Source organism: Thalassophryne amazonica, chromosome 10 (assembly GCF_902500255.1).
Source record: "Thalassophryne amazonica chromosome 10, fThaAma1.1, whole genome shotgun sequence".
Taxonomy (NCBI): domain Eukaryota; kingdom Metazoa; phylum Chordata; class Actinopteri; order Batrachoidiformes; family Batrachoididae; genus Thalassophryne; species Thalassophryne amazonica.
Window position 1 is genome coordinate 29007015 of NC_047112.1, and position 12814 is coordinate 29019828.

A 12814-nucleotide genomic window follows, 5' to 3' on the forward strand; every position below is an offset into this window, starting at 1 on the left:
CCAAGGCGCTCCATATTGTAAGGCAAGGCCATACAATAATTATGAAAAACATCATCACTTTTCACCCATCATGGCTTTAAGAAAGACATACTTCTGTTACTAGGTAAATGTCTTATAAATACATGCTGATGTTATTAATTTGGACCAAAAATAATCAGTGCTCAATTAAATTATTTATTGCTTTAGAAATGAAGGACCATTTGCATTTATATGTGCCTGGTCAGTTCTTGGTCAGTAGTATTTTTAGCTCCAAAATGTGAATTTTATTTTCTTTTTTCCTTTCACGTATTTCTACAAAGTCACTGCCATCTGCCATCTTGACAAAAATGCAACAACTATGCACCGAGTTGTGAGTGCTGCTGCCTCTTGACAAATACAGAGATGGGCAATGGTTTTACATGGCAGGATTCACATGCACTAAATGTGCACCTGTGGCCAAACCAGGAATGTAAACATCTAAACAAGGAGAAGAGAAGCTAAGAGCACAGGGGGAGTGTTGCTATCAATTCCATTTCAATTTATTTTCATTTAAATAGCGCCAAATCACAACAGAGTTGCCTCAAAGCGCTTCACACAGTTAAGGTCTAACCTTATCAACCCCCAGAGCAACAGTGCTATGTTGCTAATAAGCCACTAAATCTTTACATAAAAAAATATGTTTTAATGTATAATGTTATTTAGAGCACCTTCAAGTAAATTATAGAGCAAACCTGGTAAAATAAATAGATACATTTTTAGAGCTTATTAAATGTTAAATTTGTTTCATATTTGCACACTAAATTTTTTTTTGGTTTTGATTACAACACAAACAACTTTTGAACCTGTATCCTTGAGTTATCTGTAACTGGAACTCCCAACCCACATTGTATAGATTAAACTATAAATACAAACACACTGATCCAGATCATTTTTATTTGCAATCCCAAAAGGACTGTAATTTCTTCTGTCATTTTTTTTTAAACATATTGTCAATTATGTAATTTTCCGTCTGACATTTAGAATGGAAAATTAATTAACAGCACTGCTGTTCTGTAGACTCACTTTAAATGTCAGTGTTAACAGTTTATACTGTAAACAACAGTGCTGTTTGACCCATTTATCAATTCTTAGATACCAAGTCTTACGTTATGCAAACTAAGACAATAACCACTCACATCTTCATCTGAGGAAGACGTTCGAAGAGGGATGGAGACCACTGGTGGAGCACTAACAGGAACAGGCCTATCCTGGCTCAGCGTTGGCATGGTAACAACATTGCTGGGGACTGTTTGTGGTGTCTGGATCCGTAGCACCTGGCTTGGTTGAGACAGCACTATAGAACGTCCTAAGCAAGAGAAACAAAACATGAATGAACATGACAAAGTCACATTACAGGTCTTACCTGTACTATAATCATATTTTCACTGTATGATTACAGATCTTACCTGTACTATAATCATATTTTTACTGTATAATTACCATCAACTGTGAAAATGTTTGTAAGTACTTGTCTTGCCAACTACGATGAAAACAATCTAGTTAGTACTAAGTGGAAGCCTATCAGGTTGCTGTTTAAAATCCTTCTGCAGATTGCAGTCAAGCGGAACCCTCTCACCTCTGGTTACCTACAGTGAGGCAAATAAGTATTTGATCCACTGTCAATTTTGCAAGTTTTCCCACCAACAAAGAATGGAGGTCTGTAATTTTTATCATACAACCCCACTTCCAATGAAGTTGGGACGTTGTGTGAAATGTAAATAAAAACGGCTCACAATGATTTGCAAATCTTCTTCAACCTATATTCAATTGAATACACCACAAAGACAAGATATTTAATGTTCAACCTGATAGACCTTTTTATTTTTGTGCAAATACTTGTTCATTTTGAAATGGATGCCTGCAACATGTTTCAAAAAAGCTGGAACGGGGTAACAAAAGACTGGGAAAGTTGATGAATGCTCAAAAAAAACACCTGTTTGGAACATTCCACAGGTGAACAGGTTAACTGTAAACAGGTGAGTGTCATGATTGGGTATAAAAAGAGCATCCCCAAAAGGTTGAGCCATTCACAAGCAAAGATGGGGCAAGGATCACCACTTTGTGAAAAAAATAGTCCAACAGTTTAAGAACAATGCTTCTCAACGTTCAATTGCAAGGAATTTAGGGATTCCATCATCTACAGTCCATAATACAATCAGAAGATTCAGGGAATCTGGAGAACTTTCTACACAAACCAAAATTGAATGCCCATGACTTTCGATCCCTCAGGCAGCAATGCATTAAAAATTGACATCATTGTGTAAAGGATCTTACCGCGTGGGCTCAGGAACACTTCAGAAAACCATTGTCAGTTAACACAGTTTCGCGCTATGTCTACAAGTGCAATAAAACTCTACCATGCGAAGTGAAATCCATACATCAACAACATCCAGAAACGCCGCTGCCTTCTCTGGGCCCGAGCTCATTTGAAATGGACAGAGGCAAAGAGGAAAAGTGTGCTGTGGTCTGATGAGTCCACATTTGAACTTGTTTTTGGAAATCATGGACATCGTGTCCTTTGGACAAAAGAGGAAAAAGACCATCCAAATTGTTACCAGCGCAAAGTTCAAAAGCCAGCATCTGTGATGGTATGGGGGTGTGTTAGTGCCCATGGCATGGGCAACTTACACATCTGTGATGGCACCATCAATGCTGAAAGGTACATCCAGGTTTTGGAGCAACACATGCTGCCATCCAAGCAACTTCTTCAGGGACGTCCCTGCTTATTTCAGCAAGACAATGCCAAGCCACATTCTGCACATGTTACAACAGCATGGCTTCGTAGTAAAAGAGTGCAGGTACTAGACTGGCCTGCCTACAGTCCAGACCTGTCGCCCATTGAAAATGTGTGGCGCATTATGAAATGCAAAACAGGACAACGGAGACCCGGACTGTTGAACAACTGAAGCTGTACATCAAGCAAGAATGGGAAAGAATTCCACCTACAAAGTTTCAACAATTAGTGTCCTCAGTTCCCAAACGCTTATTGAGTGTTGTTAGAAGGAAAGGTGATGTAACACAGTGGTAGACATACCACTATCCCAGCTTTTGTGAAACATGTTGCAGGCATCCATTTCAAAATGAGCAAATATTTGCACAAAAACAAAGTTTATCAGTTTGAACATTAAATATTTTGTCTTTGTGGTGTATTCAACTGAATATAGGTTGAAGAGGATTTGAAAATTATATTCTGTTTTTATTTACATTTTACATTTACATTTTACATTTTTTAAATAATTAATTTGGATTTTATTGCATAAAATAAGTGTTTAACCACCTACCAACCAGGAAGAATTCTGGCTCTCACAGACCTGTTAGTTTTTCTTTAAGAAGCCCTCCTATTCTGCACTCTTTACCTGTATTAATTGCACCAGTTGAATGCGTTACCTGTATAAAAGACACCTGTCCACAGGCTCAATCAATCACACTCCAACCTGTCCACCATGAACAAGACCAAAGAGCTGTCTAAGGACACCAGGGACAAGCAGCTTGGTAGAAGACAACAAGTGTTGGTGCAATTATTAGAAAATGGAAGTGAATGGATGTGTGTGTGCGCGCGCATGCCCACACACACAAGCTGCTGTCAGCTCTGCGCTAACACAACCAGAGGATGCGCACAGAATTCAAAAGTAAATCCATCCATAAATATGTTTCTAAAACTCACCGAGGATGTGAGTTTTGGGGGGGGCTGGAGCCTATCCCAGCACTCATGTGGTACTAAGCGGGAAACACCCTGGACAGGATGCCAGTTTGTCACAGGGCCACATATGGATAAAGCACATTACAGCACAGCAGTGGGAGGTAATATACAAAAAGGGAACAAGAAACTGAAGTACTTCTAATATCTACTTTTTCCATTCCATGATGTGGCATAATAAAATATGTAATTCACTCAGGGATATGCAAACTTGTATGTGCAGCTGATGTGCAGCCAGACAAAGTGTAGAAAATCCTCCACATCTCCACATCACATGACGTTATTAGACCTGAACCTCCTCAAGATCCCACGTACCCGTTACAAGACCAGAGGAGATCGCTCTTTCCAGGCCATCGCACAGAGGCTCTAAAATGATCTCCCACTTTCTATTCAAGAGTAAACTCAAAACGCACTGGTTTCTCCAAGCATTCAAATCTACAGTGGGGGGAGCCGTTTATGATTGTGTTTGTATGTATTTTTTACTACCTTTCTTGTGCAGCACTTTGTGGCTTCCTCTGTCTGTGAAAAGTGCTATGTATATAAAATTTACTTACTTACATCTAAAGTCAGTATTTGTTTTGTAAATCTAAAACTATGCTATTAACTATCCCTCCACCCAATCCATTTAAAAGAAGCTTTTACCAGCACTAGTCTAGTCTTACAGACAGCCAGGAGAAACCAGATACCCACCCACTTTAGGCAATGAAGTAAGTATTTGCATTGGCTTAGGTGCTGCTGATATAACACAGAGAGGATCAGACGGGTCAACATCACCAATGCAGTATTAAAATATATATAAATAGATAAATAGCATCCTATAAACAGTTCATAAACAAACTGTGCAGCTGTCACACTTGGGTGGTAAAATTGGGCCTCTTGACTACAAATATAAAATTTAGGATGGCTTTTAGATGGACATTTATAAACATTGGCCAAGTTTGAGCTGGGTTTGTTTTTGGTTACCCCGGTTTAAAAAGTAATAGCATTTCATATTCTCATTTACCTGCCACTGACATCTAGAAATTACATCAGGGAGAGTAAAGGCTAAAGATCACTGAAAAATAAGATTACAGCACCACCTGCTGCCTCTCAATGAAGAATTTTATACACAAGAAAATCAAATGTAAAGATCAGAGACAAGCCTTATCAATATCATATCCACTCTGAATACAGAAGAATTACACATAAGTCTTAAAAAAAAAATACAGCGAGTGTAGCTTGACATGTTAATCTGACCACTACGGGAGTCTGATGCAATACAGAGTGATGTGAGGCAATAGGCTACAATGAGTTGCAGTAAGAGCTTCTGACCTGGAGGAGGCGCTGGTTGGATGTTAACTGGAGCAGGCTTGACCACAGGCAGAACAGTGGTCTGCAGAGGCTGGATGATGATTGTCTTAGTCTGAAGGGAAGCTGCTGCATGAGCCAAAGGCACAGCTGTAATTATCGGCTTGGGCTGGATGGAAACCGTCGGGCCACATTGAATTAGCCTTTTGATGGGCTGAGCTGCTTTGGCTGGAGATTGTGTGTGTGTGTGTGTGTATGTGTGTGTATAAGGGAAAGAAGGAAAAAATAAATAAAAATGTAAATAGAGGTCAAGCAGACTGGAATGACATCTGAACATCTATTTTACTAACCACACAATTCAATTTGATTAAGACTCACCAGTCAACAATTCAAATGCACTCTCGATGCATCACAGTGTAATCACACACACAGGCACACACACCTGTTTGTCATTTGTGCAATGACTGATTTTAAAGAAGTTCAAGAGAAGTTTTGATACCTTGTGAGAGAAGGAAATATCTGACAGAAAATGTTGTGGGGATGAAAGAAATGTAAAACACTGCTGAACTGAAGAACAAGGGCTGTGATTGTTTGAAGAGCAGACCCCAATCTACAGGTAGAAAACGCTTCCTGTGCAGCGGTGAAGCTACACCTGCTTTATGACAGTCACATCTGATGTGTTTGTGTTGGGGAAGCACTGCAACACATTGTGGGCAAACCGCAATGAACAGGCTGATGACTGATTTTCGTCTTTGTCTTTTGGCTGTTCCCGTTAGGGGTCGCCACAGCAGATCAATCGTTTCCATCTCACCCTGTCCTCTGTATCTTCCTCTGTCACACCAACCACCTGCATGTCCTCTCTCAGCACATCCATGAACCTCCTCTTTGGTCTCTCTCTTCTCCTCCTGCCTGGTGGTTCCATCCTCAGCATCCTTCTCCCTATATACCCTGGGTCCCTCCTCTGCACATGTCCAAACCATCTCAATCTCGCCTCTCTGACTTTGTCTCCAAACCGTCCCACCTGAGCTGTCCCTCTGATATGTTCATTCCTAATCTTGTCCATTCTTGTCACTCCCAAAGAGAATCTCAACATCTTCAGCTCTGCCACCTCCAGCTCTGCCTCCTGTCTTTTTGTTAGTGCCACTGTCTCTAAACCATACAACATAGCTGGTCTCACTACTGTTTTGTAAACTTTCCCCTTCACTCTTGCTGATATTCTTCGGTCACAAATCACTCCTGCCACCTTTCTCCACCCACTCCACCCTGCCTGCACTCTCTTCTTCACCTCTCTACCACACTCTCCATTACTTTGAACAGTTGACCCCAAATATTTAAACTCATCTACTTTCACCACTTCTACTCCTTGTAACTGCACTATTCCACTGGGCTCCCTCTCATTCACACACAAGTACTCAGTCTTGCTTCTACTGACTTTCATTCCCCTTCTCTCCAAAGCATATCTCCACTTCTCCAGACTAGACTCAACTTGCTCTCTACTCTCACTACAGATCACAATGTCATCTGCAAACATCATAGTCCAAGGGGACTCCTGTCTGATCTCATCTGTCAACCTGTCCATCACCACTGCAAACAAGAAAGGACTCAGAGCTGATCCTTGGTGTAATCCCACCTCCACCTTGAATGAGTCTGTCATTCAGACTGCGCATCTCACCGCTGTCACACTATTCTTGTACATGTCCTGTACTACCCTAACATACTTCTCTGCCACTCCAGACTTCCTCATACAATGCCACAACTCTTCTCTTGGCACCCTATCATAAGCTTTTTCTAAGTCCACAAACACACAATGTAACTCTTTCTGTCCTTCTCTGTACTTTTCCAACAGTATTCTCAGAACAAACATTGCATCTGTAGTGCTCTTTCTCGGCATGAAACCATATTGCTGCTCACAGATCTTCACCTGTTTTCTAAGCCTAGCTTCTACTACTCTTTCCCATAACTTCATGCTGTGACTGATCAGCTTCATGCCTCTGTAGTTACTGCAGCTCTGCACATCACCCTTGTTCTTGAAAATAGGAACCAGCACACTTCGTCTCCACTCCTCAGGCATCCTCTCACTTTCCAAGATTTTATTAAACAATCTGGTTAGAAACTCTACTGCCATGTCTCCTAGACATTTCCATGCCTCCATTGGAATGTCATCTGGACCAACTGCTTTTCCACTCTTCATTCTCTTCATAGCAGCCCTCACTTCTTCCTTGCTAATCTCTTACTTCCTGATTTACTCTCACCACATCATCCAGCCTTTTCTCTCGCTCATTTTCTTTATTCATCAACTCTTCAAAATATTCCCTCCACCTTCTCAGCACACACTCCTCACTTGTCAGCACATTACCATGTGCATCTTTTACCACCCTAACCTGCTGCACATCCTTTCCAGCTCTGTCCCTTTGTCTGGCCAATCGGTACAAGTCCTTTTCTCCTTCCTTACTATTTAACTTCTTGTACAGCTCGCAATATGCCTTTTCCTTTGCTTTTGCCACTTCTCGCCTTACGCCGCATCTCCTTGTACTCCTGTCTACTTTCTTCATCTCTCCGACTATCCCAAAACTTTTTCGCCAACCTCTTTCTCCTTATGCTTCCTGGACCTCTTCATTCCACCACCAAGTCTCCTCGTCTTCCTTCCACTGTCCAGATGTCATACCCAGTACTGCCCTAGCTGTCTCCCTCACCACATCTGCAGTACTTTTCCAGTTGTCCAAAACTGCTTCCTCTCCAACTAGTGCTTCTCTCACCTGCTCACTAAATTTCACACAACAGTCTTCCTCCTTCAGCTTCCACCATCTGATCCTTTGTTGAGCTCTCACTCTCTTCTTCTTTACCTCTAAAGTCATCCTACAAACAACCATCCTATGCTGTCTAGTGACACTCTCTCCTGCTACCACCTCACAGTCTGTGATTTCTTTTAGCTTGCATCTCCTATATAAAAAAATGTAGTCCACCTGTGTGCACTTTCCTCCACTCTTATATGTTACCCTGTGCTCCTCCCTTTTCTTAAAGTAGGTATTCAACACAGCCATTTCCATCCTTTTTGCAAAATCAACTACTATCTGTCCTTCCCCATTCCTATCCTTGATACCATATCTACCCATTACTTCCTCATCACCTCTGTTCCCTTCACCAACATGCCCATTGAAGTCTGCTTCTATCACCACTCTTTCATGCTTGGGCACACTCTCCACCACCTCATCTAACACACTCCAGAAATCTTCTTTCTCCTTCATCTCACAACCTACCTGTGGGGCATATGCACTGATGATATTCATCATCACCCCTTCAATTTCCAACTTCACACTCATCACCCTGTCAGACACTCGCTTAACCTCCAACACACTTTTAACATACTCTTCCTTTAAAATGACCCCAACACCATTTCTCTTCCTGTCCTCACCATGGTACAACAACTTGTACCCACCGCCGATGCTCCTGCTCTTACTTCCCTTGCACTTGGTCTCTTGCACACACAATATGTCTACCTTTCTCCTCTCCATCATATCAGCCAGCTCTCTCCCTTTACCAGTCATACTATCAACATTCAAAGTCCCCACTCTCATTTCCACCCTTCTAGTTTTCTTCTTCTCCCGCTGTTCGTGGCAACGTTTTCCTCCTCTTCTTCGTCGTCTTCGCCCAGCAGTAGCCCAATTTCCACCGGCACCCTGTTGGGCAATAGCACCGGTGGCGGACGCCGTTAACCCGGGCTGCGACCGATCCGGTATGGGAATTCGATTCTGAGTCTGCATAGTTGGGTTGGCTTGTTTTACGCCGGATGCCCTTCCTGACGCAACCCTCCTCATTTATCCCTGCTTGGGGCCGGCACTCAGAATGTACTGGCTGCACACCCCATGTGGCTGAGTTAGGCTGATGACTGATAACTACATAAAATCTCTTCAACAATATGATTATGAATACAATGAAATTGATTCATTCTACATTTATGTTAGTTTCAGGGAGATTTTGCTCTGCGTAATTATTAGGGATGGAAAAACACATATTCATGATATCACAATATTTAATCTTGCAATGTGAGAATCCATTTTTAAAGTCCAGAATCAACATAATTCAAATTTAAATGCTGATGGAAACGATGCGGAACTGCAGGACTGGTTTCATTCAGCAGCGGTAGCAATGGATTGGATTGTAATGTTATATTGTAAGTCAAGTATTACATGATGTCAACTCCGTTTCAAACACATACCGGGGGTGGAGGGAGCAGACCACAACAAATTTCCTCAGAAATCAAATTGTTCCCTGATTAGAATTTACTTAAAGGAGCTGCAGACAATGGAATAACTAAAGATGGAGGTGAGCCTTTAAATGTATATGTTTAACATCTCTGTGAAACTGAAGAATTTATTAAACTGAAGGTGCATCAAGGTCCCTGAGGTAGGTGGGTGGGTGTGAGGAAGGGAGGTTGGAGTTATTTATTAATTTATTTATTCCTGATTTCAGATTTAGTTTGAGTTGCTGATTATTTTAATTGAATTTATTGGGTTACGTTTATTTCATCTTGCTGATTACTCGTACTTTTTGTCAATGTATCTAATTTCAATTTTGCCATGTTTTCACTTTTCTTTCTCCTTTTTGTAAAAATTTCAGCTGAGATGCACCGGCTGTTTGCGCTCCAACATGCCTGAGGCGGTAATGCCGAGTGCCACGCAGAATTGGCAGAACACTTGGCTACTCAGCTCAGAGAGGCCTGCTGCAGTGGTGGAGATGCAGCATGGTGTCAAGGCGTCACTACGAGTATGGAAAAAATTAAATCAAAACAGCAAGAAGAGTTCACCGACATGATGTGCCGATTCAGACACGGAGACCTCATGGTCTTTGTAACAACTGTAATATCAAATTGCAATACTTGTGCAGTCCATTTCTTAAGTATCGTGATGTGCATCAAATCAACATCCAAGTATCATGATATGTCTTGTAACATCCCCTCCATAGTAACTATGTCTTGATTATGATATGTCACTGCATTGTTGCAGAACTGTTCATTTTCACATTATGATTAATCTTGGAGTCGAAAAATTTCCTCACTTATATAATTTAATTAATCATACAGAAAATATTACAGAAAATTTTGTGTTTACATTGAGAGCAAAAGGTCATACTATCAATATTAAAGCAGCAACCGACTATAATCATACAATGATAGTCAATCCATAGAAATGTTCAGGTTTTTTTAGCAGTGTTTTTAAACACAGTGTCTATAAAATAATAAACCCCTGCAGTATGCATTAAGATAGCGGCTGTGTCACCTCGTGCAGTCTGGTTTGTCTTCCTTGGGGCTTTCTTGGTTGCTGGAGAAGTTTCAGAAAAACCATTGGACTCTGAGCTGATTAAAACAGGAGAGGGCAGTGACTGCGGGGACAGGGCCTCCTCCTGGATGGAGAAGCACAGAATATTTATGTTACTTTTCTTTTCCAAATAGCAGCATACTGAAAATCCATCTGAAATTCAATTCACCCCTAAAAAGCTTTGAATAATTTAATTATCTCCTTTTCAGGTTTCCGTATTCAAAATAGTCTTACACCATACATGGACATCACAACATGAAGTTGTAAAATTCAAACATAAAGGTGTACTGTTTTTTTTTTTTTTTTTTTTTTTTTTTTTTTAAATGGGAGGGTAAGGCCACCTACAGATCTGCATTAATCTTCTTTAACTGGCCTTATTATCCCTCGGTGGCTACATCGGGGTGGGAGATACATCCACCTCCTTTTTTGAAGGTCTGTCAAACACCAACCTGAATTTATGTTACATATAATACATTTCATGAAGGAGAAAAGGACAAAAAATGGACACAATCAGGTGACTTATTTGTGATATATTTTTTATTTCATTGTGCACCGGCCCACCCCCTTCAGACAGAAGTTTGCCGACAATGGTAAAGCTGATTTCACGTTACAATAGAGTATTTTTTTACTCTATTGAGATTGGGCTCAAATGTTATCCCAGCAGAGTAAATTATACTCAACAGAATTTACTGTGTAGGTTTTCCCCATCATATGAACTTTTGGGCAATAAAGAATTGTGCAACATGTTTGTGTTCATGTGTGTCCTTTTTGGATTATGAGTGTAACTTATACATGAATACTTCAGTTACTCTCAATGCTGGATGCTCAGCCACAGAGTTGCCTTGTTTAGCAAAAAAATATGACCTTAGAGGCTGACACTGGGATGACTGTTTGTTTTTGGCAAAGAAGTGCTCACTAACAGATTTAGACAGATTTGTGAGCAATATTTTAGAGAAATAAGTCTTTTGTGTATGTACAAAATGTTTTACAGCTTTGAGTTCAGCTCATGAAAATGGGAGCAAAAACAAAAGTGTTGCATTTATATTTTTGTTCAGTGTAGTAAAAAATAAAAATAATAAAAAAAAGTTTTATCAATGTCCAAACTCCACGTGGTTGATCTTTGGTTTTAGTCTGATAAACTAAAACCCCGCTCCAATAAGGTGGGTGGCCACTGATGTACAGAATATCAAATGTCATCTGTTGGTTCTCCAACTGGATGGAGTCCCACCTTTTCAGGCGAACTATGGAAACAGTGTTTGGCCACCACCAAAGCTCATACCTACCACAATAATGGGAAGCAGAGCCAAATGAAGCAGCCCAGCCAAGTTAAGCGTGAAAGCACATGTAGTTTCTCATAAAAGGCAGTCAACTCAGAACAGCTTCAATTTTAACGGGGTTTAAGACTGGTCCTGTTCAAGTTACAATGCGTCAATACCTGCCCGAATCCAAGGAGACTGGCCATAGCTGTGATCACATTGTACATTATACTTATTGCTGGACAATACTGCATTTTTTCTTTTTTTCTTTTTTGAGTGTGACAAGTGCAAATGACACACTGAAGAGTTCTAAATGTATTAATTTTTACTCATTCTGCTGCAACTGTGTTTAGTTTTGGCAAATGACACACTTGCCAAAGCTGGTAGTCTGTCTTTTTATTTACTTTGGTCAGCCTCATTTTGGGTATCATCTAATTATTCTCAGTTCCCAATCTTCTCTATTTTTGAAAGAAAAATGTATACAGGAAACATTCAAGAAAGTTTTTTATAGGTTTCAACTAATGACAACCTCTATATGGTTTTCAGAGTACAACACCAGTAAGGATCTGTGTACATAGTTACATACAGTCAAACCTGCACAACTAATGATGCTTTTTGAGCAATCTCAAACCCATGAAAGAGAAAAAAAACTTGCAGCTCCTTGAATGGTGGCTGTCGGTCGGCTTCAAAAGGAGTGTACTGTACCTGGGGCTCTCCCTAAGCAATGAAACTTGGCGCAGCGCCAGGTTGTTTATTTCGCAGTGCCATCATGCCAATTTTCAAGTTTAGGGTGTTCACTATGTTTTCTTGGATGGCGGTGTTCACTATGTTTTCTTGGATGGCAGCCGATCTGCTCTGTGTAAGCCTGATCCCATCAGATCTCAGAAGCTAAGCAGTGCGGGACCTGGTTAGTACTTGGATGGGAGACCTCTTTGGAACACCAGCAGCTGTGTGTTTCTTCAGGTAGCATTGGAGTTGCGTCAGGAAGGGCATCCGGCGTAAAACCTGTGCCAAATATCAATACGGATCTGGTTGTATCCGCTGTGGCGACCCCGAACACAAAAACGGGAGCAGCCAAATGGATAACTGTTTTCTTGGATAATTTCCCTTACATTTATTGAAATCTGTTGGTTTGTAGCCACTCAGAGTGATTTCTCGTCTCAATTAATTTTCTGTGTAAGCTCGTAAAGCAGGCATCGCCCGATGATTCAACATGCAAGACCTGCATGTCATTGGTGTTG

At 40.8% G+C, this 12814-nt stretch overlaps 1 protein-coding gene across 2 annotated transcripts in view; it reads right to left on the reverse strand.

Annotated features, from left to right (window-relative positions):
• atf6 (activating transcription factor 6) overlaps positions 1-12814 on the reverse strand; it is a 106514-nt gene that overhangs the window by 79661 nt on the left and 14039 nt on the right. For both annotated transcript variants that reach the window (XR_004563003.1, XM_034179653.1), the window contains exons 5-7: positions 10279-10402; positions 5027-5230; positions 1155-1324 (exon numbers count right to left, since the gene is read on the reverse strand). Coding sequence is in view for 1 of the 2 variants with exons in the window: in XM_034179653.1 (XP_034035544.1) it covers positions 1155-1324; positions 5027-5230; positions 10279-10402 (498 nt within the window). In the remaining variant the exon portion in view is untranslated. The remainder of the gene's footprint in view (positions 1-1154; positions 1325-5026; positions 5231-10278; positions 10403-12814) is intronic.